This window comes from Bos grunniens, chromosome 7 (genome assembly GCF_055505025.1).
Source record: "Bos grunniens cultivar Pamir isolate PY7600 chromosome 7, Bosgru_T2T1.0, whole genome shotgun sequence".
Classification (NCBI taxonomy): domain Eukaryota; kingdom Metazoa; phylum Chordata; class Mammalia; order Artiodactyla; family Bovidae; genus Bos; species Bos grunniens.
Window position 1 is genome coordinate 88,292,131 of NC_141171.1, and position 27,302 is coordinate 88,319,432.

At 40.9% G+C, this 27,302-nt stretch overlaps 1 protein-coding gene across 50 annotated transcripts in view; it reads right to left on the reverse strand.

The window, feature by feature from the left end:
- MEF2C (myocyte enhancer factor 2C) overlaps positions 1-27,302 on the reverse strand; it is a 179,155-nt gene that overhangs the window by 31,823 nt on the left and 120,030 nt on the right. For 36 of the 50 annotated variants that reach the window (XM_086412989.1, XM_086412988.1, XM_086413008.1 and 33 more), the window contains 3 exons: positions 13,432-13,575; positions 3,059-3,245; positions 672-719 (listed from right to left, as the gene is read on the reverse strand). In XM_086412989.1, the coding sequence (XP_086269115.1) occupies positions 672-719; positions 3,059-3,245; positions 13,432-13,575 (379 nt within the window). Of the gene's footprint in view, positions 1-671; positions 720-3,058; positions 3,246-13,234; positions 13,373-13,431; positions 13,576-27,302 lie in introns of all 50 variants that reach the window. The other 14 variants (XM_086413011.1, XM_086412995.1, XM_086412993.1 and 11 more) reach the window with 2 other exon arrangements.

Consider the following 27,302-nt stretch of genomic DNA (forward strand, 5'->3'; position numbering starts at 1 on the left):
GTCTTACCTCTGCATTGGAAATGACATTGACATCTCAGTAATCACAATGATATGAATTAATATGGGACCCTGGAGAAATGTGACTATGAGACCAATTGGCCATAATGTAAGAAGTTCTTAAAGAGCTGACCTGTATTTAATGTGCTTTTATGAGAGGTACACTGTGTTTATATTCTCCAAGAACTCATTTTAATCCCAAATGTGGTTTTGTTTTATTAACAGTTTTGTTGAATGGTTATAATCTCACTCCTTCCTTTTCTTTACATATTCTCCTTTAGAAGTAAACAGGAGTTCAGTACTTTGTGTAGAAAGTGATTCACATTTAATGTGAAATAGTCTACAAAGGACTTGACTTGCAAGGTTTGCTAAAGGTACTCTGGCGGCCACCTGAGATGGTACCTAGGATTAAACTGATTTGATCAGAACTCCCAATTCTGATTATGTTGACTAGCTGAAGCTGTATTATGGAAAGGTCTACTTAATAAACAGTCATCTCTGAGTTACTATCCAAGCACTCCTGCTTCATCAAAATGCTTTAGAAATTCTTGGGGCCATTTTGCCATGAGTCTCCCTGATCTCTCAGCTTTATTGAAAAGACCTACTTCTGCAGATCACCAAGTACAGGACTGCTCAAGAATGACACACACTCCAGTCCTGGGGCCTCCACTCACCTGCACTGGTGCCTGCACCGGACGTGAGGTCTCCACTCATCAGACCACCTGTGGACGAAAGAGGAAGATCAAAAGGAGAACGGCTAACGGCCCACGGGACAGCACGCTGTACCTCTAGCAACTGTGGTATTCTTAGGATTCTCCCAAGAGTCCTACATTTGTCAAGTGTTACCCAGGTCAGATGGCTGACATTTGTTTTACTGTGACATGCTGTGCTCAAACACTAAAAATACATTCCATCACTGATACTTTGCAGCATCTTTTTACCTAAGAAAGATTATCTTTAAAAAAAATCTAGTCAAAAAATCTAGTCTTTGAATGGTCTCTAAATGTTTACTGTATTTTTACATTTAGTTTTCCTAAGATTGCATTTTCTAGAAAGTGAAGAGTAAAGTTTATTATACGCTCAAATAACCATATATCTGATGCTTAATTTTTTGTAAATATATTTTATACAATTAATTCTGTGCAATGCTAATTGCCTAGCACTTTGGTCGTTTCATGAATATTCTAAAAGTGAATGACCTCCTTTACTACCTGAATCTTACTAATACAATAAGACAGGCTTTACTGGCCACAAATTTAGAGACATATGTTTATTCACTGGCACTGGCAACCCACTCCAGTACTCTTGCCTGGAAACTCCCATGGACAGAGGAGCCTGGTAGGCTGCAGTCCACGGGGTCACAAAGAGTTGGACGCGACTGAGTGACTTCACTTTCACTTTTCACTTTCATGCATTGGAGAAGGAAATGGCAATCCACTCCAGTGTTCTTGCCTGGAGAATCCCAGGGACGGGGGAGCCTGGTGGGCTGCTGTCTATGGGGTTGCACAGAGTCAGACACGACTGACGTGACTTAGCAGCAGCAGCAGCTTAAGAAAGCAGGTTAAAATTTGGCAATCTTCATTTATGGGAGTTGGGATGTTTCAAAAAGATACTGAATATAATAATTAGTTTTACTTTTTAAGAAACAAAATTTAGCTAAAAGAATACAATATCAGCGAGATTATTTTCTAATTGCTATTATTATTATTTGGTACTGGGTTTGGAATTAGAAGAAAATGTTCATTACATTTTAGGAAAGAGTTTATTATTTCCAACCAAATAAATATTTTGGAAATAAACCACAAGATTTTTTTAAAAAATAAATGAGCGTGAGTTCATCAAATAGGAAATTCAACAGCATTTGAGTATGATCTAAAAGGAAATGCTTATGAAAAATTTCAACATATTCAGAAGTAGGGATAACAGCATAAGTCCTTTATACATATCTCTCAGATTTAAGATTTATGAAGATTTTTTTTAACGTGGCTGATTGTATCCTGTACATGAAGTTTCTGTACTAAAAAGTAATACAAATTTAATTCTAAGGCAGATATAAGTATTCTGAAGGAAAAATTCTTCTGTGGATAAATTACTTTTAATAAAAAGTATGTCTAAGACATATTAAAATTCCCTATTAAGTGCTTTTTAAGAAATAAAATGTAAATGTATAATGATTGGCTGTATATAATTTAGAAATTCAATTTTGGTGCTTATTTTAGAAATATGAAGGATTTATTCAGTATTTACTGAGTTCCTACCGTGACCCTGACAAGCAAGAGGACATTCTTTCCTTCAAGGTCGTGTAAGACCAGTGGGGAAATGGACCCACACTCAATACAGTGAATCATACCGTGTATCGCTTGATCTGAGTTCTAAGAATGGCCAGACTTTTCCTGAGCAAAGATTTCTTTTCTCTGAGACACTGTGAATTGTATAACCATAAGAATCTCCTGGAAGTACAGACACAAATTTATGGCAGTTGTGTATGTCCTTGTGATATGCTCTTATCTTCATTTCTGACTTAGTTTTGTTTTTAATTCACAGTTCTTATAAATTATGCTATATCACCACATTTATTCTCTGCCTTAAGTCCTCTGTGCTATAAGTTACTGGATTGATAAATTAAAAAATGACCAAAATAATAAATAACTAAAGGAGATAAATGCTATCAAGGGACACAAGAGAAAGTTTCATAGAAAAGGTGATATCTGGCTAGAGGTAAGAGAGAAAATGGCATTTTAGGCAAGAGAAGAGGAGAAACAAAAGCATGGAGACAAGTGTTCTCTTTGAGAAAGTATGCGGTTAAAATATAGCCACCTGAGGAGATGGGTGATGGGCTAAACATATAAACATAAGCAGATCATGAAAGATTTTGAAAGACAGGCTAACAGGGTTAGGTTTTTATCATGTGCAAGACCTAGATGGGGATGGGTATTAAGCGATGAAGGAACGTAACAAGTGGAAAGCTGGAACGCTCAGTGTCTTGTAGGTAAAACAGCCTTCTTTGCCAAGGGTGCTCCTTCCAATGATTTGCCACTGTTGCGTTATTATGAGGACATACCTGTGTTACCTGCACTTGGAGGTCGATGTGTTACACCAGGAGACATACTATTCCTCTGCAGAGAAGGGTGGGCCAGTGGCAAAAGGTTGGGGTTTCCCAGTGAGCTGACGGGGTTGCTGTATACCAAACTGTTGTGGCTGGACACTGGGATGGAGACTGGCATCTCAAAGTTGGGAGGTGGAACAGCCTGTAGGAGCAAGAAAAACAAGCATGGGTAAAAGAAATGAAGAGAAACACAGTCCAGTACAGAGAGCCTTACTTCCCCAAGGAAAGTTTCAAATTCCAGACTGCTTGGTGTCTAGAAGATCATTGGGAAGAGCTCTCAAGATGTTCAGATCGTAAACTGATTTCTTTAATGTGCTTAGAACTGTTTCTTTGCAACTATTAGAAAACGTTTCACTTTTGTTTAAAACAAAGCCCCATTTCATTAGACTCCATTGTCTTTGAATTGCATTCTATTAAGTGGTAATTGTTCATTTCTGATATCTGAATCTGGTGCCAGAAATGACTGCAAGATCAAAGGTACATGACTGTGATGACTTCACAGAGAAAAAGGATTAAAATGCACACTTGAGCCTGTGGTTTAATTGCTTATTGAAGCATATTTATGCAGACATTTAATGATATAAAATCATCTCCGGGCGTGTGAATAGCATATATATTTTAATTATTATATTAAAAGTCTGTCTTTTGAAAGTAACTCTAAAGATAATCGACATTTTAAGACACAGGGTTCAACAGAGCATGTATCATTCAATAATTCATATTTTAAAATGATAGTTCAGAATATACATCATACTTCACCTTTTGGGATATACTGACATTGACAAATGGCAAGACCTGTATCTCCAATGAGAGAGTTGCAAACATTTAGTGACCTGTGTGGATGTCTAATTAGAGTACTTCAGGCCCCAATTATTGATTTTTTGGTATTATTTTGTAATATAACCCACACATGCTTATTTTTCTGCTTGCATTTGCTAGATAACCATAGTTGAAATATCCTCCCCTCCTCCTTTTTTTTCATTTTTAACATTATAAATGAAAATACTGTTTGAATATATTGCCAGAGGACTCATGGTGTCAGAGTATGCAGCATTCTTAATATAAAATGGATATATGTGTGTATGTGTTTATGTGTGGATCTAGTATGTATTATTAGGGTTTACATAGAAGATTCCCTCAGGGAGTCTCTAATAACCCACTGTACAAATTTAAATGCATATGTGCCTGTGGCTCAAAGTCTTCTCTTTTTACTATTTTTTTCTGTAATCCTAACATCAAGTTTTTTTTCTTTTTCTTTATTTCTTGTTGATTGGCTGGCCTGCATCACATGTTGTGCTCTGCAGCAGTTCTCTGTTTATCCTGGTGATAATTACAACACTGTCCTCTTTCTCTGCTTCTGCTCCCTTATTCTTTACTTTTCCTATTTTTCTTTTCTTCCCTGATCTGGACATGGCAATACAGATAAGAACAAATGTGTCATTAACTCTTTTCATTTACATATCTTTGATCCGTTATTGATTTGGGTGAAATAAAGTATACAAGTATTATACTAACACAGATTTTATTAAACTTTATCTGTTATAAACAGGGTAACAAAAATAATTTTGGATAAACACCATGATATGATTGAATATGAATGTTTGATAAGACATCAAAGAATGATTATGTTCCCCGACTCCCAAAGCCCTTAAACAACAAAAAAATATTGGTGTATGCTGTAAAATAAATGTCTATAGAGTTAATAAAATAATGCATTCCCTTATTAAAAGGCCAAATGAGAATTACTCTAGCATACTTGAGAAAACAAAGTAAGCTTCCAGGACTTCTCCATTTACCCCAACCCCCTCTCCACTGCTCTGGGCCCAGGAGGCTGATGTCCCAGACTGCATCCAGCACAATCCCCTGGCCCTCCGGCTTCACCTGGGCCAACGAAGGCACCGGCAGAAGTACAGACAGTCAGAGAAGAGAGGTCCGGATATATCTGCCCTCTTGCCGGGCCAGGGGACGGCAGAGGCTGCCTTCCCCTAGTGAACAGCACACCTCCTTTTTGGTCCTCTTTCCAGTGACATAGATCTTACTGTGCTCTGATAAATTCTCCCTCCTCTTGCTCGTTCAGACCTACGTATGGTAACAGCTTCCAGGTTGGAAGCCCTACTGTCCTTCACTATTTCTTGAGTTTACCTGATCTCTCAGTTCGGTTCAGTCGCTCAGTCGTGTCTGACTCCTTGTGACCCCATGGACTGCAGCGTGCCTGATCTCTACTCATCTGTAAATAGACCCTTTACTAAACTCTCTTCCATTACCCTTCTGAGTTTGCCATCTGTTTTCCACTAGATCCACAGTAGTAACTCTAGATCTAGAACTGTGGTATATTTTGCAGGTGGACTATCTCCTTAGGGGGCATTCTGGAAACTTGTGGGTGTCAATGATTGAGCTGGTATTTTCCTGGTTGGTAGATATGCTGTGGTGGTGGTTTAGTTGCTCAGTTGGGTCCGACTCTTGCGACCCCGTGGACTGTAGAACCCACCAGGCTTCTCTGTCCACGGGATTTTCCAGGCAAGAATACTGGAGTGGGTTGCCATTTCCTTCTCCAGGGGATCTTCCTGACCCTGGGATTGAACCCAGGTCTCCTGCCCTGCAGGCAGATTCTTTACTGACTGAGTTACCAGGGAAACCCCAATATGATATGCTGTATATCCTATTATATGTGGGGCAGTTGTACACAACAAAGAATTGTCTTTTATCCCATCCTACCTTCAAATGCTCCACTGGACATTCATGTGTATGAAAAACCTTTTAATAATCATCTGAGTCAGAACTAACTTTGTTCTGCAAACAGAAGGTATTTTTAATACACTGAAACACAGATTTTTTAATGCACTGAAATTCCCAGAAATGCAATTACTGTGTATGGAGAGGGAATGTGCCACTTTGGTGGGGACTTTGGAAAATCATGTCACCAGTGACAGTTCTGCTCTTGTGGCCTGGGTTGGAAATCTGGCACACTGCTTTGTCTCAACTCACTCCATTAAAAAAAGTTCTCCTCCCCACTTCACTAAAAATGCTCTTGTCATTGTCATGAATAACTTTCAGATTGCTAAATCCAACGGTAACTTCTTAGTTCTCAACAGGGACGCAGTTGATCACTGCTTCTTGATAAACTTCCTCCCCTTCCACATCCCTGGACTTTCCCTCCTATTTCGATAGCTGCTCCTTCTCAGCTTTGGTTTCTGGTTCATCCTCTTCTCCCTCCTCTGCGAATTTAAGAGTGCGTGCTCAGTCATGTATGACTCTCCGCGACCTGATGGACCATAGTCTCCCAGGCTCTTCTGTCCATGGGATTTTCCAGGCAAGAACACTGGAGTGGGTTACCATGCCCTCCTCTAGGGGGGTCTTTCTGACCCAGGGATAGAACCTTACTGCTAGCATCACCTGGGAAACTCGCATGAAAGAGTACCGTGGTCCTTTTTCTAGTTCTAGCTCGGATCTCTCTCCTGATTCCAAACTTGCATATTCAGCTACATTCTCAATATTTCTATTTAAGTGTCTGATAAGCATCTCAAAACTAGCCCCAATCTAGCTCTTCCCATCTTCAGCTGATGGCAGCTCAATGCTTTCCTTTGCACAGAATAAAGTTCTGGAGTCACCCCTGAATCTTCTCTTTCTCCCATACCCTACTCTCAGTCTACCCAGAAACACTATTGGCTTAACTTTCACATATAACCTCCAACCACCTCTCACCTTCCAATGGCTGCTTCTAGTACCATCATCTCTTGCCTTGATCACTGCAGTCACCTGCTCATAGCTACCTGCTTCTATCCTTGCCCTCCCTTTTATTTTCAACCCTGCAATCAGATCCTTTAGAAACATAAATCAGGTGATGGCACTTCTCTATTCCAAACCTTGTGTGAACTCTCATCCTAGTTGGAGCAAAGCCCAACTTCTCCCAATGTTTCACAGGTCCTAATTCCAGTTTTCACCTGGCTCCATTACTGATTTCCTGCCATCCTCTTCTCACCTCCCTGATTCTTATTTCTTTGATTAATTCCATCACTTACTTCAAATTTCTGCTCAAAATCTGGTCTTTTCCAGATTTTGAAGAGGGAGAGGGGAAAAGGGAGGGAAGAATTGGGAGTTTGGGATTAGCTGATGCAAAAAAATCATATATACGATGGATAAACAGCAAGGTTCACTGTATAGCATGGGCAACTACATTCAACATCCCGTGATAAACCACAATGGAAAAGAATATGAAAAAGAAATAGATATATAACTGAGTCACTCTCTTGTACAGCAGAGGTTAACACAACATTGTAAATTAACTACTCTTGAATAAAATAAAATTTTTAAAAAAGCTAGTCTTCTCAAAGAAGCCCACCCTGACCACTCTGTTTAACCCTGTTCCTGCTCCCACCCATCTCCTGATCGCTTTCTCTTCTTTTATAAGATCAATTAAGATATTGGCCACTTAATGTCCCCTTTCATCAGATGCCAAAAGCTCATTTGCTATGAGGTAATACAAAGCCTAGCCCACTTTTTATTGTATTAATTGAATATTTTCATTCAAAGAATTTTTAGGAAGATACTGCTGCTGCTGCCAAGTCACTTCAGTCGTGTCCGACTCTGTGCGACCCCATAGACGGCAGCCCACAAGGCTCCCCCGTCCCTGGGATTCTCCAGGCAAGAACACTGGAGTGGGTTTAGGAAGGTACTATATGAATGTAAAAGTAAGGTTACAACAACTTACTGTGTATTATTTATTGAGCAGACACTATACCATAAATCACATACACAATATGACTGAAGCTTCCAACATCCCTTCGCTACAAATATAAACCTTCCTTTTTAAATTGGTGAGATTAAGTAAGTGATCCAAGGTCAGGTAACAAGTGACGGAGCCTGTTGGTTCTGCTACTAAATGACTGTGCAACACAGTATACATTTTTGGATAGAAATAAAATATTTTGGTCAGAAATCATACTGTGAAGTGAGTATGGGCTGCATGTGAGAAGCTTATTATTTATGAACCAGGAAGTAACAGACTAAATGGGTTCTTACAGGACATGGCTGAATGTCACGTGAGGGTGTGTGCTTATGCCTACTGATGCCAGGGTGGGACGAGGGCTTGGGAAAAAATATACCTTAAAGCCTCCTCTGGTTCAAATTTACTCAGGTTTCATATTTTAAAGCTCTCTTTTGCTTAAAAATGTTTTACTCTGTATTCATTATTACTACTTATAAATGTTTAACTGGATACCTAAGGACCCCACTATAAGACTACTTCTCCCCTGAATATTCTGCAGAATATTGACTGTGTCTCAGTAGAGAACAAAGCCAATACCTTCCCCCACCCCGTGATTATTTGCATATCCAAAATAAAGAGGATGGTTAGTAATCAATTAATGAATTCTGAACTACTCTACTAACCAATTTGGTAAAAGTCTCTCTACTCCTTTCTACCTCTGACCATCATCCCCAAATCATTCAGTTTCCAGGATTCTGGGCTATAAACAATTTGATAAGAGTTATTATAAAACTCTCTTGTGATTGGCTAGACAGAAGTCAGATATAATTCTGATATTAGCATGCATGAATGCTAAGTTTATTCAGTTGTGTCCAACTCTTTGTGACTCCATGGACTGTAGCCCGCCAAGCTCCTCTGTCCATGGGATTCTCCAGGCAAGAATAATGGAGTGGGTTGCCACGCCTTCCTCCAGGGGATCATCCCAAACCTAGGGATCGAACCTGCATCTCTTATGAATCCTGCATTGGCAGGTGGGTTCTTTATCACTAGCATCATCTTTCAGGAAGTCAAGCATACTTCAGAAATTCACAATTCATAAAACATGGTAACATCCATTGCAGTTCAGCTTTTGCTTTGTTTCTTTATCTGCACCAGGAACTGGCTAAATAATTTTGAAATAACATTATAAGCTTAAATTTGACCACAGGGAGAAGCTGTCTCAGAGAATCAGAAGGAACATCAGCCTTTGTATCAGGAATCTTAGTTCAGTCCAGGTAGTGTAATACACTGCAACTTAAGCAAGCAAGTCATTTAATCTCCCTTGACCCTATGTGGGACCTGAAGCAGCTGCATCCAGAAGAGACCCATCAACTCTAGATGCCTTAGGAAATGCTTATGACAATGTGCCCATGTTTATAAGAAACTGGCATTTTTTCTTTTTCTTCTCAACTTTTCAAAATTAAGGAACTTAAAAGCATCTAGGTACTACCCTGGTGGTCCAGTGGCTAGGACTCCACACTCCCAGTGCAGGGGGCCCAGGTTTGATCCCTGATTGGTGAAGTAGAGCCCACATGCCATAACTAAATATCCTGTGTGCCGCTAGGATGACCCGGCACAGCCAAAAGAAACAAACAAACAGCATCTAAATTTAAAAAATTTTTGTTGAAAAAACGAAAGCCAAAAAGTCGTTAACGACTCCAAACTTGCAAAGATTTCAGGGGCAGGCTCCAAATTTTAGAATCCCCCAAGAAAGGAAAGAAGAGAGAATTTTGGGTGATTAAATAAGATGATATAAGTAGGACTGGCTGTATAATTTGCAGGGCTCTGGGCAAAATGAAAATGGGGGGCCCTTGTTAAAAAACTGCTAAGAATTTCAAGATGGGGACAGTGCAGCACTTAACCAGGCGTGGACCAGGGGAGCAGGGCCCTGTGCAACTGTACAGGTCACACACCCACGCCACGGGCTTTAGGGCTACGGGCATGAGAGCTAAAAAGTTTTTAGTTTCTATCCCTGAACAAATGGATCATGGTTACTGAAGTGAGTCACTGCGGTCAGAAAGGTATCTGAACTCTTATCCAAAACCCATGATTTCCCAAACTTACCGCAAGGAAAAGTCCAATAAAATATTTTTAATAAAATATTTTTAGTTAATAGGCCCTCTTTCATTTAATGGGAATGACTGAACGGAGTTCTTTTCTGGGGCCACAGCTGACACTCTCACTTGTGAACATCCATGACCAGCCTGCTGAGAACTAGCAGAGAAAGGAATCACACAACGCTGATGACTAGTGACTACACCTGGTGGGCGTGTGTGCTCAGTCGCTTCAGTTGTGTCTGACTCTTGGCGACCCCCTGGACTGTACCCCACGGACTGCAGCCCGCCAGGCTCTTCTGTCCATGGGATTCTCCAGGCAAGAATACTGGAGTGAGTTGCCATGCCCTCCTCCAGGGTATATTCCTGACCCAGGGATCGAACCCCAGTCTCCTGCATTGAAGGCGGATTCTTTTCCCACTGAACCACCAGGGAAGCCGAGCAACCTCGCTTGCTGGTATCCAAACCCCCTCCAGGCCGCCCCACGACTGTGGCCAGTGCTCACCACCCCCTGTGCCTGCAGCTCCTCACAATGTCTACACCCACGGGTGTTCCTGTGGTCCTCTCTCAAGCACCTGCTTCCCCACCTCAAAGCTACGGAATCTGAATTCAGTATAAAAACAGAGGTCATCAGGTGGCCAACCTCTCAACTTCCCTCTCTCGGCTGCTACTCTGACTACATCTGCGAATCCTTCTGGCTCCCAGCCCATCCCCCTTCCTTGAGAGGCTTCACCATTTTATCCCCATTTTTATCTACACGTCCAATCTTTTCCTTCTTTAAGTAAGTGTTCCTCCTCGGCATATAAATCAACTCAAGTACTTTTTCTACCCCCCTCCTCGATCCTAGTTCCAGTCTTCTTTTTCGCTCTTCACAGTTCATTATTTGAAAAAAATACATCCACACTCTCCCATTTCCACTTCCTCTCTTCCTGGTCCCTCTCAACCAGACTTGCACTTGCCCTCTCCTCCCTTCAGCCCATTTCCTAATTCCTGGTTCCTCAAATGGAGCTGTTTTGTTTTTTTTTTTCTCGCTGTGAAGCCCAGCATGAACCATGGCAAACCCCACACGAGGAAATGCTGGTCAACAGGATTCCAAATCAGCCATGAATGATTTCATGTCATTGAGGAATACGGGCAAAAATGAGATGGTACCAACAGGTGACTGCGATATTAAATTCTCGATTTGAGAAGGGAAAACTCTTCCACCTGGGTCTCTGAAATAGCAAAACACCCTTGTAATGTTTTTAGAGAGGCAGAGACACTCTCTCCATACAAAGGGCAGAGTGTCCTTGCCCTGCTGTAAATGTTTTAGCAGCTGTGGAAACTTTCAACAAAATTTACTTCCAGCAACTAGACGCGATGTGCGAAAACTGGGCTTTTCATCGTGGAGACTGAAGCACTTACTAAAGCAGCGGGGCCTTGGAGGCACAGCCCGGAGCTGTGTGGCTCCTTCTCACGGCTCTGCCTGTGAGCTCTAATGTGGTTTTCCATCCCCTGCCGCACGCCACTGCACCTCTTAAGAAAGCATGTATCCTGATTTTGAACTCTTTGCATGACAGGATGAAATACGGTGAGGGAACCCAGGTATGCATTACACCTCCTTCCCCCTGGAGCACAGGGGAAATGATCCGACGTGCAAACACGGGCATCCTCCCAGATCTTTGGGGGTTAAAGCTCCACACACACATGGAGAGTGACTGCCAGGTCTACACATACGCCCCTTTCCTCACCATGCTGGGAATCCCTCCTGAGACACCTAAACATGCTTCACCTTAAAATCTTAACATTCACAAACGCGCCCAGCAGCTCTCAACTAGTGTATTAAATAGTGAGAGAAACTCAGGCCATAGGAGCTAAAACTTGGCCCAAAGGAGCTCCTTCTTTCCTTCTGCTGGGCAATAAAATCCTAGGAGATTTCACGTAAGAATTCTGGCTGCAGCAAGTGTGCACTGCTGCCTCTGATAGGAAATATTTCATTTGACCAAGCGCCCACTGTGGAAACGCTGTATGCGCTCGGTCTCATGAAACCTTTAAGAGTTTACAGCAGTTAGCTTTCCTTCATGATAGAATTAATAATTCTGATTCAACAAAAGATTTCCTGTGGACATTATTTCATTTAACAAAAGCAGCAGATGTCTATTTATGAGGACATGAAGTTTAATGTGCATACATTTTATAAAGAAGTTTTAAGGGTTCAGTTTAATCCAACACGGGCTGATCGTGCACCTACTATGTGTAAAGTGTTAACTTATCTTGTGAGTGTCATTGTGGGTTTGGCCTGGAGCTTTTGTCCTCAGATATCTGAGGACAAATACCTTTAATTGCTGAAGCCTGTTTTCAGTACAGCCTCTCTCAATCCTCAGGTTTCAGATGTTTCCCTAACTTAGAGAAAGTGTACTTTTTTGAGAGAGGAATTAATTACCTACTGAAGAGCTTGTATACAGTGAAGGTTGAGACACGAACATTCATTATTCAGAAAGTATGTGAACCTCAAGTTGTAACACTTTATGTCACAAAATGAACATCACTTGATTGATGACAGAATAAAAGGTATGTACTTTCCCCCTCTATAATATGTGGGCAAACAAAATAATACATGCAGAGTTATTTCTCTTAAATATCTGGCAAGGCATATGATTGATTGTTAGGAATTTTTTGACTTGGTTAAGACAAAATTTAGCCAAATGTTAAAGCATGGAAAATGTTGATGTAGGCAAAGCGAATATTCTGATAAAGCTGTAACATCACCCCAGCACACAAACATGTTGAAATCTTACCGTTAGGTTGTCATGCACTCTGCTTCCCTGCAGCGAGCATTAGCTTTAACCCTTCAGTGCTGCTGCTGAGTTTCATGTTTAGGGAGAGGGTGGAAGCTTCACTCAGGAACAAGCTTTTACTTGGGTGATGAGCTGATGAGCGGCAGTTTACGCGAGAGAATGGCCGTCTCACCTGTGTATCTGATCTCAGTTAAAATATATCTATTTTATAGTCAATCCTCGTTCAGAAGGAGACTCTCGTATTCGCGAATGCCTGGTGATTTGTGTGGACTGTGTGTTTAAGAGATTGTGTAAATTCTGGGTGGATCATGAAGATCTTTCTCTTCCTCCTGTGAACTTGCTACCTCCTAATGAACTTCTGAATGGCACATCGTTTCGATGACATAACTTCAGCAACCCTGAGGGTTTGCTTTCCAAGTGAACGGCCCTTGGAATGAGATGGCTATTTTCTGGGTTTGCCTTTGCAGTGATGGTGAGAGAAAGCCCTCACTGAAAGGGTTAAGGGATGTTACTGCAGCAGTTATCAGCAGACCAGCCATCTACCTTTGGTACTTACAGGAATTTTATGGCTCTTGATCATATTATCAAATTCTTCATTAATTTTTTTGTATTTTTCTTCAGTGCGTGGGGTGAGTGCATAAGAGGAGTCGGGGTCGGGGCTTTCACAGCCTTTGTTCTCTTTCTTGTTCAAGGCCTGCCAGGTTCAGAGAAATATCAAGAGTAAAAAAAATGAAGGGTGTTTTGAGTACTTACACACAATCTTTGCCTGCTGATCATTAGATCAATATCTTCGTTAATTTTCCTGTACTTGTCCTCAGACTCAGGGCTGTGACCTACTGAATCGTCTGCATCAGGATCTGGGCTGTCACAGCCATTAAGGCCCTTCTTTCTCAACGTCTGAAATACATAATTTGGAAAGTTCAAACCTAGACAAAGGCTGTAAAAGACATTCAGGGGTGTCATAGACGTTTAAGCTTGCCAGTATTTTAGGTTATTACATGGGCTATATTACATGAGGGTAAAGAAACTGTAGAGAGAAACAGTGAGTCATTTCAACAGTGCACTCATTACTACTCAAGAAAAAAAAGTAAAAGGGAAATATTCATTCTGAAACCAAATTAAACAAACAAAAGATGGGATGAGGGTCGAAGTTCCATGATCTGGAATGCATACGTGCTTCCAATATCTAGTGAGAGACAATCACAAGAATACAAGGGCGCAAATTGCAACACTATTTTCCCACAGAAAAATTAGAAGTCAGGGCATTACACAATGATTTCTGAAAATGTGATCATGACAAAAGCAGAAATGGTGGAAAGAGATCCCCAGTTGGAGTTGAAAATAATGATTGGAACTAAAAGCGCCCTGCACCCCACCTTTGGATATGTGCTTGACAGCAAAAGGTGGTAAGAGAATCCAGCTAACGTTCTCCCGAAGTACCCATTATGAATGTTTAGACACTGTGATCAAAAGGAGAATCACCTTCGTTTACTCTGGTTAGAGTTCTGTATGTGAAAATTTGTACTAAAATGGATAATACTGAGAAGTTGTCTGCCTGAACAGAGGCTGAAAGAAAAGTCAACACAGCTGAGCGGAGAGCTTCATTAGGAAGGAAGAAGTGTGTGTCAGTCGCTCAGTCGTGTCCAACTCTTTGTGACCCCGTGGACCATAGTCCGCCAGGCTTCGCTCTCCATGGGATTCTCCAGGCAAGAATACTGGAGTGGGTGGCCATCTCCTTCTCCAGAGGATCTTTCTGACCCAGGGATTGAACCCAGGGATCAAACTCAGGTCTCCTGCATTGCAGGCAGATTTTTTACCATCTGAGCCACCGGGGAAGCCCTAGGGTTTCATTATCATGAGCTAAGTAAGGAAGTCAAAGAACACTGCAGAGAGGTAACCAAGTCAATAACTACCAAACTAGCACAAGTTCCTCCTGGCTGCAGCTCAGGAGGATTACCCTGCGACTGCCTCCTGACACACGAGTGAAAACTCAGTGCCTCATCTGCAACCTCCTGAACGTACATCTGCTCTAGTCTCAGCTGTCACAGAAGGATAAATACTCATATCACGCTGTAACAGGAAAAGTATGAGTCAGGAGTCCTGAGTTTTTACTTTTCTTTTTTAAAAATTGATGGTTGTCAACTTAATTGGACACAATCCGAATTTACAGACAGAGTTACGTTTTTAGAGATTATAAAACTTCTGATTAATCAATCACACAGCTTGCCATGTACACTATTAACAGACTAGCAACTTTTCTGAATTTTCCCAGTACTACCAAATCGTTTCTAAAAAGCTGTGTACCTAAGTGTCTCTCATTCATGGAAAGTTCAGCAGAGCTCATCTTTATTAAAGATCAAATTCACATACAAATAAAGCGAGAGCTGTGACATCAAGCTAAGGAATTCAAAACTGAGATAACACTCCATTTTTAATTCATGCAATTGAGGAAAATAAATAAGACAACATGAGTTAAAAAGGGGGTGTCAGTCTTAAAAATTTAAACTCCTTGGCTCTTATTGATGTGTAATACAAATGTAATGCTTTAGAAATTAGTTTGATGCACTAAAGATATTCACTTAAAATCAAACTGAGAGCTACCATTTTGAATACATCTATGATACACTGTGGCTCTGTAAATATTTATTAATGTTACAGTGATATAATATAACAAATAAACATATGGTTACAGCTTATTATGTGGTAAAATGTTTGAATATTAAAATGAATATTTTGACACACGATGATAAAATGTACATTTACAATCTTGGGGAATTTATAATTGGTGGGGCCACCTGTCCCCCTATCATGGATCTATAGCTATCATTTTTCACCCAGAGTAAGTACTTCCAGAGGGTTCCTACAATAATACTATTGAGGATGTCACAATATATTAGAATAATAACCTCACTTCTAACTTAACTTCCTAGATTTTAAACTCTTTCATTGACATTATCTCAATTGCAAAAACATTCTTCCCTGTGATGACTATTTGTATTATGATGTGGTTCCACTTTGATCTTTACATGTCCTTGAGCTTTTAAGAATAATTTCTGATTGTCTTACATCACATTCCATGGATTTTTCATAAAAATTCTCTTACGCAGAAAAAATATGTAAGATCAAGTACATATTATCTGATTTTTAAAAAATTTATCTACTGATATTTCTTTAAGGCATGTTAAGAATATTCTTATATAAACCCCTAATTTAAAGTCTTATCTTTTATAACATTAATTTGTAGTCTTATCTAGATGGTAGAATTTTCCATGTGCACCCGAATCTTTTACCCAATAAATCCTCTTATGAAAACTATAGTTGTTTTGATGTGCAGATTTTTGACAACAGAACGCAAGGGTTAGGAGAGGCCTATCAACTGTCATTACAATCCATCTGGCATGTACATGTGTGCTAAATATTCTTACAAAGCTTTCGGGGTAGATATTCTGTTTGGTTTATGAAAATTCAAACATCAATTACACTTTATTGAAAGATCTCCACAAATATTAACTCATTATCTCTCACAAATCTTCCATGAAGATTTTAGGGAAACCTGATGCCAGGTCTCAGGCCAGCAGAGCCCAGCATGATGACCCCCCAACGTCTCCTGCCAGGGCACCAAGGGGTCACCGTGCCTCTTCGAGGCTTTCCCACACCCGTGAAGTGTAAAGTGAGAGACGTGGAATAGATCTCTTCCACTCACATAGAGCTGCAGCAGTGGACTGGACACTGAAAAAACTAGGTAGAATTTTTAAAAATTAGGCTGTGGGAAATATTAAAGTATAAAAACATGGCTAAAATATTGATACTTCTTAGATGTCAAATTTTAGACCAAGTGGGAATGCTTGTTGTTCAACAAAACACTTCTCAGTTTATAGATTAAAAAATGAATTAGATCAATAGCTCCTTTATACCTGAAGAATTAACAAAGCAAGTGGCATGAAGTCACATAGGAAATGGAAGTGATGGGAGTGAGGCAGAAGCAGCGGCTCCTTTTCTCCCTGTAAATGCTTCTTGTATCTGACTATCTCGTCCTACAATGAATATCACCACTATTAAAGTAACAAAATATCTCTACCATTTACTTTTTATTTTAAAAATTTTATATTTTATTTATAATGGTACGTTAGTTTCAGGTGTACAGCAAAGTGGGTTAGTTATACATATACAAACATCTATTCCTTTTCAGGTTTGTCTCTACCATTTAAAAGCACTTATAGTCTTATTTCAAGTTAAATTGTGTTATTTTTTTAAAAAGTGCATTTTGAGATATACAAACACAAAACCCAAGAGCATATTAATATTGAGTTCCAAATTCCCATAACCACATAACCAGAACATTGAAAAAATTGTTCAAAAATATTATTCTCGGCTGAGAGCTTGTAAAACACATTTCTGCCAAGAACAAATGATTACAGTGGAATTATAAAGCTCTGAAAATGGAAGAAATGGCACAAACTTTACCATAGTTTGGATGTGAAACCTTAAGAGTAGTCTTATCCTTAGTATATCAAAAATCTACAGCTGCTTAATGATGACAAAAGAATTGCTATTAGATTCAGCCAAATCTGTTTTTATCATAGTAATGAATTGTTGCTATTAACTAAAGGGATTACTAAATGGATAAATAAGCATTATTCCTTATGGCCTTCTTCTAGTAAGATCAAAATTTCTGTTGCTGGCCTTTGAAAGCGTCTCTGATCTTTTATAAATGTGACTGGTCAGGTAAGGCACTTATATCTCTATTCTTTCTCAGGGGCTAGAAGTCCTGTATGTATTAGTACATACTGTAAGTGCCTCTTGGCTGACTATGTTTTGAAAAGATTTATTCCGTATGTCAAGAGAAGGCAAGATATCTACGGAAACCACCAGCATCTCTTGCTACGCATCTGAAGAAACTTCCCTCAGAGAACTCTGTAAATCTGGAGTCAGCCTTCCATGTGAGAGTGGCATTTGTAGGGTAGATCAAGTGACTGCAGAGGCTTCTGGGATGTCCCCACAAGGCAGCGACTGTCATGCAGGGAGCTGAGAAAAGCCTTTTCTTAGAGAAGTAATCAGATTGACAGAAGGTGACACACTCCAAACAATAAACGGAAAAAGGAGTGCAGACAGGTAATCCAAAACCACGTGGACTCTCCCCTCCCAGATAGGTGGACATATGGGCCCTGCATGCTTCCATTTGCTCGCTGGGAAACCTTGAAACACATAAAACTGACGGTGATAGGTGACAGGTGCTTCAACAATTCTAATGAAAGAGATGTAGGGAACAGGTTCTATTTCCTTACTGAAAGGAATATAAATGGAAAAGAATGCCACACGGAGCTCTCATTTCTTGTCTTAGGCATTATATTATCAACTAGAAATATTCCTGTGTATACAATGGTTAAAACCGGCTCCCCTTTCTTAATTATTTCTTGTTAGTAGAAAAGAAATAACTGAACTATTGGCCTTTTTCGATTATATGCAAACAGTATATTTTATGTTGATGCTATTTAAGTAAAATTCAGCTTCTGTCAGAGACCCACCATCACAGATTAAAAGCTTCCAATCATTCAATTTCTTTCCACGTCTGCAGTTTCAGTCCTCAAGAATGTGTATTTCCATCATCTTTCTTTTTCTGTGCCTCCCCATTTCAGAGCAGAAATTTCACATCTCCTTGTTAAAAACCCCAAACCTCCCAAATTATTAATTTTTGCTAAAATTCAAACAATCACCCTTGCTTGCACAGCTAACTTTACCCTTCAAAGGGCTGATGTGTCAAGAACACACGCAGGAACTGGTACCATGAGTTCAGTGAACGTCTTGTTCACACGATAGTCAAGGGAAAAAAAACACATCAACTTCGGAAAAATAGCTTCCGTTTCTCTGATAGTAAATCATCTGTGTGCTTGTCTGTCACAGTTTTATGAAGACAAGCGTCTGCTCTTCACAAGCTGAAAAATCTTTAGAAGGCAGTGAGTCCATACAGGCACAGGAGGTGCTGTTGAAACAGAGACTGCCCACCGGTGAAGGTTCTGAGTGCGGTTCACAAATACCCTCTCCACCCTGGCACTGATGCTTATGACCCTGCTACTTCCCGGCCCTTCAGTATCCGTGGAGTGGGCGCTGCCCTAAGGACTATGCTCTGTGACTCACTTCATTTAAAAAACATTCAGCGAATAATTCCTGAGAACCTTCCAAATGCCAGATACTGTTTTGTACACTTGTGTTTTTTTTGTTTTTTTTTTAGAGAAGTAGGCAATACAAATTCAAACCGAAAAGCTCTGACTCCACCTATAATATTCTGTTTTTTGGTGATTTCTAGCACAAATCACTTAGGCTGGGGGAAGATCAAGTGCCAAGAAATTCCTCCACAGGTTTTAATAATCAAAACTGTAAGCATTGTCTCTACTCTCGCTCTTGTTCCACAGTTCTTCTTTGTTCTTAATATAGAAATGAAAAGGCACATTAAAATACTGTGAATTCAGTACAATCGGTAGGTAGACTTTAATTAGACAACCAAATCATAGCTAGTATAGAGTATGAAAAAATTAAATTTTACCCCAAATTATCCATTTGTGGTAAAAATTTTCATGAAAAATCAAAAAATATAAACCTTAATAACAGTACATTTCTCTAGGTTATTAACGCTGATTCTAACCAGATATTAACGCCTACTGGGGAAAGGCTGGGGAGAGATGGGGCATTTTATTGTTTTTGCTTTTATTCCTTCCCTCAAAAGATAATCTTAATATCAGACTGGAAATTTTTTTCACTGAATACTTTTCCATCTTTAAATAGTGGAAGTAAAAGACTGATTGAAGATATGAAGATTTTTAATGTACAGAACATAAAGAAATATCCACCTACTTCTCCTAATGGCCACAAGTGATTTCATATAAATATTTTGAGGGTGATAGTTCCTAGTACTGATACTCTAATGCTGACTGAGACTACCAAGGAGTCCCTGGCCCTTTCTCATGCCTTCTAGAAGGGAGGATAATGCTGTATAAACACTGGCCTTTCACATTTCTTGTCTTGGCTCAGCTGGGCTCACCAACTGGAATGACCCCAGGGAGTATCTGCTTCCTGCATGCAGACAGTCCTCCTCCAAGGCAGAGCTGACATAATCTTTTCCTCTCTGCAGACTTCTCTGATCACTAGGGCTGAATTAATTTCTCCCTAATTCATGCACTCATTTATAGTATACATTTTTTTCTACGTGCTTTTATCACGTTATTATTTATGTGTTTGTCTCCTTTGCTAAATTGCTTGGTCATTATAGCACCTTTCTTTACTTACTTTGGAAGCTGCAATATAGAGCAGAGTCTGATACACTGGAGGTGCTCAATAAATGCTCGCAGAATGAACAGAACACATATTTCCACTTCAGTGTTAACGTGTGCAGAGGTTTCATGGCTGGACAGAGGCTACTGTTTTGGTTGAAGGTAAAGCCGGCAGAGCGATCCAGACCTCCTGACACATATTACTAAGTGCCATTATGTTCGGGGTTGTCTATGGTCCTCTGGACGCAAGGATGCTTTTTCCGAATATATGACTAAGACAATCTGTTTATATGTTTTATTTACATGTTTTTCTTCCCAAGAGTGAACTCCTGGAGGTCAGGGATCATTTACTAGTCATCTTGTAACACTAGGACTTAGCACAAGGTCTGCCGTGCAGAAGCTTAATAAATGTTTGCAGCATTGACAGACTGGATGGATGGATGGACAGAACAGGAAAAAATGTTCACAAGCTCAGTGTAGGATTTTTGCAGCTGCAGTTTCTTTCTTCACATTTTATATCATTATTTCACACTGTTAAAACTCAGTTATTATTTCAGTCTTTTCAAGTAACTGTTATGAAGTGACTATTTTCTGAAATGTTCCGCTTTTAACTTAGAAAGCAATGCAGTACAGGCATAATTTGTACTGGGAATGAAACTGGTTATAAGTCATGAGGAGATTTATATCATTAAACACTTACAGCGTGGTGTATTGGTCTACATATGGAACGTCAGAAAAACGAAGCATTTGTGAAATCTTTAAGGGCAAAAAGCCATAAGTATGTAATCTCAGTGATGAAATGAATAGGAGGGAAAAAGAGAATTCAGCACACAAGAAACAAGGGAGTAGTATTTTAGGCAGCGTGTATAAGGTTAGAAAGGGAAAAGCAGAAAGCTTAAAGAACACAGTGAACTTCTGGGAATGTGAGTCAGATCCTATAAATCTGAAGTGAGCATGTTTCAAAATTCTTGGGCAAAGTTCATCTTTTCCCTATTCCTGGACGCTGTTCCATGTTCTCCCTGGCTTTGACATTGGTCTTACTCTGGGCCAATCTCAGCCTGGAGGATTCATGGAAAATCAGGGTGATTCTAGGGCCAAATGATTCAGGCTTCCTCAGGACTGGTCAATGGTTTCAAGTTTCTAATGAACATTTCTTCCACCACACCTCCTTTGGAACCTGGCTAGGCATGGGTCAGGAGGCTGGCCTAGAACACGATGGAGATGAGGAAGTTTGGCAGGAAATGTCTCCTGACATCTGAATCCAGGAGCGATCTGAAGTGAAATATGAAACCGGGAACACTTTTATATATAGTGATTAAAATGCATGCTAAAATGTGCAGTTAATCCTAATAATCTCTTATAAAGCAAGTTTAGAAAATATAGGCTGGAATACAAAATAAAAAAGCTGAAATACAAAGGATCAAATTGTAGGTGAGTTTGAAAAATGGAGGATGCTAGTCATTTCTTAAATAAGGAAGGAAAAGATAAGGCAGAATTATAAATTAAACAAAGGTTGAGAAAGAGAGGAGAAGAGCACAGGAACAAAGATCAGGAAGCAGGATTTTCGAAAGTATGAAATATGAATGCAACTCATCTACTAACCTTTTTGGACTATGGCATTTTACTTGCAAATAGGTTACAGGGGCATAAAAGCAGATACTGAGGGCATTGATTCTTTAAAAATAACATGTTGAAGCATCATTTATAAACCATTAATGACTTATTTTAACAAAAGAAGATGTATATATTATCTTGAGTAATGACAGTAAGGTCAAATCATTATTTTTGTTTCTCTGTAGGCTCTTATCTAGTAAATGCCTTTTTATTCAAGTTGGGCCAAGGCATGATTAATCATTTGAAATGGGAGTAGTCTTCACTGCCTTATTTATCAGTCAGCTCAGGATTGTACTTAGTCATCATACTTCCTCGTTTCTGTAGAGTTCCCATGCTCTCTGCTACATCTTTTCCCACTTACATTTTTGCTTCCAACACCTCCTTTCATCCATTCCCCTCCCAACTTTCCTTTTCTAGCAAACATCACACTTAGTTGTTCAAGCTGGAGACCCAGAAATCACCCTGCTGCTGCTGCTGCTGCTGCTAAGTCTCTTCAGTCGTGTCCGACTCTGTGCAACCCCATAGACGGAAGCCCACCAGGCTCCCCTGTCCCTGGGATTCTCCAGGCAAGAACACTGGAGTGGGCTGCCATTTTCTTCTCCAATGCATGAAAGTGAAAAGTGAAAGTGAAGTTGCTCGTCGTGTCCAACTCTTAGCGACCCCATGGACTGCAGCTTACCAGGCTTCTCCGTCCATGGGATTTTCCAGGCAAGAGTACTGGAGTGGGGTGCCATTGCCTTCTCTGAGAAATCACCCTAGATTCCACCATCTCTTGCCTCAACTATCGTTTTTTTCTATTTGGTCTCCCATCCTGCGTGTGTTTGTTCCCTGACCCACTTTCCGGTCAGTCATTCTTCCTTCTTTTGGCAAGGTCTGATTACAAGGCAAGTCTACCTGTTCTTATAAACCATGGAAGCTCCTACAATGTTCAAGCTGGAGACCCAGAAATCACCCTAGATTCCACCATCTCTTGACTCAACTATTGTTTTTTTTCCTACTTGGTCTCCCATCCTGAGTCTGTTTGTTGCCTGACCCCCTTTCTGGTCAATCATTTTTCCTTCTTTTGGCAAGGTCTTCTTACCAGGCAAGTCCACTTGTTCTCATAAACCATGGCCGTTCCCACCAGCCTGACCTACGAGTTTTCTCTGCAAGCCCTCCACCTGCCTCTCCGGCACTATCTCCTCTCTTCTCCCGCAGCACTCCAGGTTTTGCCAAGGGGGAACTTCTCACCATTTCCCAAGCTGGGTAGGCCTCTTAATAATACTGTTTCGATATGTGTCATTCTTTCTTGTCTGGAATAGCCTTGTTTACTCCTCCCCGCTGCTACACAAACCACAGTCATCTCAGGACATCTACTGCCTAAGGCATCCCATGTTCGGTGAGGCTTCTTCCTAACTCTCCTGGGCCCTTAGAGATTCCCATCTCTGTACCTCTAGTCCCTTGGGCAGCAAGGGGATCAAATGGGTCAATCCGAGAGGAAATCAACCCTGAATATTCATTCGAAGGACTGATGCTGAACTCCAGTGCTTTGGCCACCTGATGCGAAGAGCTCACTCACTGAAAAGACCTTGATGCTGGGAAAGACTGAGGGCAGGAGGAGAAGGGGACGACAGAGGATGAGATTGGTTGGATGGCATCACTGACTCAGTGGACGTGAATTTGAGCAAACGCCAGGAGATAGTGAAGGACAGGGAAGGCTGGTGTTCTGCAGTCCGTGGGGTCACAAAGAGTTGGACACCACTGAGTGACCTAACGGCAACAAAGCCCCTAGGACCCTTAATTTTTTGCATTTTCTTATAATACATGGTGTTTCAGATTGTAATCTATCTTTTGCCACATCAGCTTCAATACTTGATAGTGAGTCTATTAGGGCTGAATATTTCTGATGCCTGACAGAGGCTCTGATTAATATACGTGGGGTCAATATATGTTCTCAGCAACTGTTCATCGGATGAATGAATAAGCAAACAAACTTGACGGTCATCCTTTCTAACAGTGACAGACTAATTGAAATGAGTTGGGTGGTCTCCTGAGGTGATGGTGTTATTTATTTGTTTTAATAAGATTAGTAAGTCAAAATTCAAGGTGCACGAGTCTGGTTGGTTAAAGCAATCTCTGTAATTACTTCACGACTGTAGCACAGCACATCCCGTGGGAAGCAGAGGGAACAGTGGAAGTAACATAAAATACTGTAAACGGGACCCAAAGGCTTAGGCTCCTTTGTGGTTAGAACTGCTGAGTCCGAAGCATCACGGGCTGATCCTTTTCACAAAAGACTCTTTTGCGTCTTCTGGCTGTTAGTGCTTTAAGTTACCACCAATGGGACACAAATGCATTGAAAACCAAAAATACTGCAAGAGGTGCTTTTGTGCACTCCCTTCTCTTCTTCCCCTCAGAAACAAGGCATTGCATTTGAAGTAAGCTGAAGAATCGCTGGCAGTTGGGATCTACAGTTTAGCACTAGCTTATCAGAAACGCAGAAAGTTCTGGAACACATAAAAGGCAACACAAAATAACACAAGATAAAGCGACTTGAGGTTGACATCTGATCAACTCAAGTTCTGACGATTTTGATTACACCTAAGAATGGTACCTGAGGCAGCCAAACCTCACTTCTGAGACAGTCAGGCACTCCTAGATGAAGGGTAATGTTGCTTCTTTCCCTCACATCACCCTCGCACCATGAGCCTCTGCCAGGCTGCACAGAGGAAAGCGCTCCAGTGGGCTTGGCCCTGCCCCACTCTCTCTTCGGCTGGCCTTTGGCTAGATGGGGAAACCCTCTCTTTGCCATTCAGTCTCACTGCTGTATTAACACTTGCCATGTCTTCGGTCACAGGCTGGCCCAACACCCACCAATAACAGACTTTTCAGTCTGCGGTATCACTGAAAATACTAAGTTTTTTTTTGTCTTCTATTCCTCAATTTATTAAATTGTGGGGAGAGAGATTTTCAAGGACCAATTCTGGATTGTGAATATAGATTTTATTTATTGATGGTATCCTTACCTTCTTCCTATGATACCTGACATTCAAACTTACTTTCCTAATTAATTTCTCTCTCTTCCCAGTGTCTCCAATGAGTGACAATAAGCCATTCTCTACTGAAACCTCTCAATCGAAAAGTTTTGATTTTGGTTATTCTATAGAGTTTGGACAGCCATGCTAGGAAAGGGCCTCTTACTCTCCACCTTCCCAGTTAGCATACCCTGGGAAGAAGAATCCAAGTACTATGAGAGTTTTGCCTGGATCGGTGGTATGCCATCCGAGAGACTAGTATTAATCACTGTGTTAGCACACGTGGCTCAAGACATGTACTGGTCTGACTTGACAAAATGAGGTAGAGCATTACAGGGACTGTAATACATGAGGCCCAGCAACTGTGACTGCCAGGCAAGGGGAGAGTCTCAGTGTGTTCGAACAAACCTCCATGAGAGCAGAAACTTTTTTTTTTAATCTCTGTATCCACAGCAACTTGAATGTGCCCAGCACATGGATAACACCCAGTAAATATTGTTGTTAAAAGAATAACAGAATCCAAGGCTGCAGTGCCAGAGGTTTTTATTTAAGATGGAATCACAGTGGGATCTGAAAACACACAAGCAGCAGCTGCGAGGTCTGTGTTCAGGGCATGGGTTGCTTTCATTCCTACCAACCACTCTCTCTAATGCCACACACGAATTTAAATTATAAAAGGGAAGAATCATGAACTACAGGGATAATGGCATTAATATGTCTCTCTTTTATGTGTCCTCAGAACTCTGTAACTAATATTTACTTTATAATGTTCTTGTCTGTATTTTTGTTTTATTTTCTAGACTGTAAGATTCTTGTAGACAGGAAGCGTCTCTTGAGAGCTTTTCTTCTCTACCAACCAATTCGCGTGGTAGATAGCACAAAGTTTCAAGAAGTTCATTAGCTCTTCTGGATGGGGGTCATATATGAGAATACCTCTAAGGAGAGCCTGGTCACTTATAATAAGAAGGTTCAGAAAGATTGGGCTTCCCTGGTGGCTCAGATGGTAAAGAATCTGCCTGCAATGCAGGAGACCTGGTTCAATCCCTGGGTCTCATTCTGGAGAAGGGAATGGCTACCCACTCCAGTATTCTTGCCTGGAGAATTCCATGGACAGAGGAGTCTGCCGGGTTTCTCTATGGGTTGCAAAGAGTTGGACATGACTGAGTGACTAACACTTTTACTTTCAGAAAGATTAAGCAAAAGCTAGTGAGGATCCAAGTTTTCTACTTCCATTTCCTTTAACACTAACCCTTCTCTCTCTCCTTTCAACAATAGTAATGTGTGTGAGGTCTGTCCAAGGCTAGCAACCTTGGTCTCTAGCCTTACGCTTATGGCTTGCCTTTTTCAACGTAGAATCCTCTGGATCTTGGTTAACACAGTATTAATCTTTTCCTGTTATTAGGTTGATCTACTTTCTGCTTAACAAAATATAATGGATGGGATGGTCACTGGCCAGGGACTGGGCTGCTTAAACCAGTGGTGGGAGGACGCCATGGACTTGTTAGTCCTGGTGTGTGGCCAGGAAAGCAGGGTGTATTCCCAAGTGATTGACAGGCCAGCACTGGTGGCTGGGAATTTAAACGCTCCTTATATGTTTCCAAGGGTCGTCCTGCAAGCAGACTTGGCTTCACTGAATGTTAGGTTTACAGGATGCTGTCAAATGGTCAGGGAACAAATCTCTACCCGCACGCACAGCAGGCATGAAGCAAGTCCCGCAGACCAAACCTCCCAACGCACAGCAGCACACTTTCCATGCCCCTTCCTTTCTTTTCTGCACATGAGTTTATTTTGGTTTATACCTCTGATCTCTCTCACCACATTAAAAAGTGCTTGTGGGGAAGGGAAGAGTCTAATCTATTCATCTTCTACAGCTGTTATGTCATTACCACAAACCGAATATGTGGATCGGTAATAAGTGGTGGATTTTACATTCAATTACCCTGAGTAGGTGTCTCATGGAAGAAAGTTTGGTAAAACTGTTATTCTCAGTAATTAAGGAGCTTCAGGTAAATAAAAGGTGCTTAAAAATGAAAGCACTTCAAAATCCTCAGGCAGTTGCTCCATCCTAGCCCTTTCAAGGCTTTTGCTGGATTTATAAAATACACGAACACCATTCGGTGTGCTCAGTCTGACTCTTTGCGACCCTGTGGACTATCGCCCACCATGCTCCTCTGTCCTTGGGGTTCTCCAGGCAAGAATACTGGAGTGGGTTGCCATTCCCTCCTCCAAGGGATCTTTCAGATCCAGGGATCGAACTCATGTCTCCTGTGTCTCCTACACTGCAGGCAGATTCTTTACCGCTGAGCCACTGGCAAACCCTCTGACACCATTCTAGTCTCTTTAACTCGCCCACCCGGCAGCCCCATCATGGTTCTGTCTGCCAGGCCACTGCAAGCCCACCTCAGCGTCCACACAAGACTGGATTCCCAGAGGGCAGGACTGTGCCTGTTTTCTGGGAATCCCTAGGACCAAGCAGAGTACATGGCACCTAGAAATTATAAATTAATATGAATTTTAAATTCATTAATCAAAGGGTCTCTATTTGCTTTCCTAAAAACATAATTATTTCCAGGTGGTGCCAGCAAAATAATCAGAGTATCTACAGAACAGACATCAAAAATGCCAGTAGCATTTCAGAGATTGGACCCTTTGTTCAACTTTCCGCAGGGACATGCCCTCTAGTTTCCTGGCTCATTTGTTACTGGGGGTTGCTATCTCCTGGACCCATACT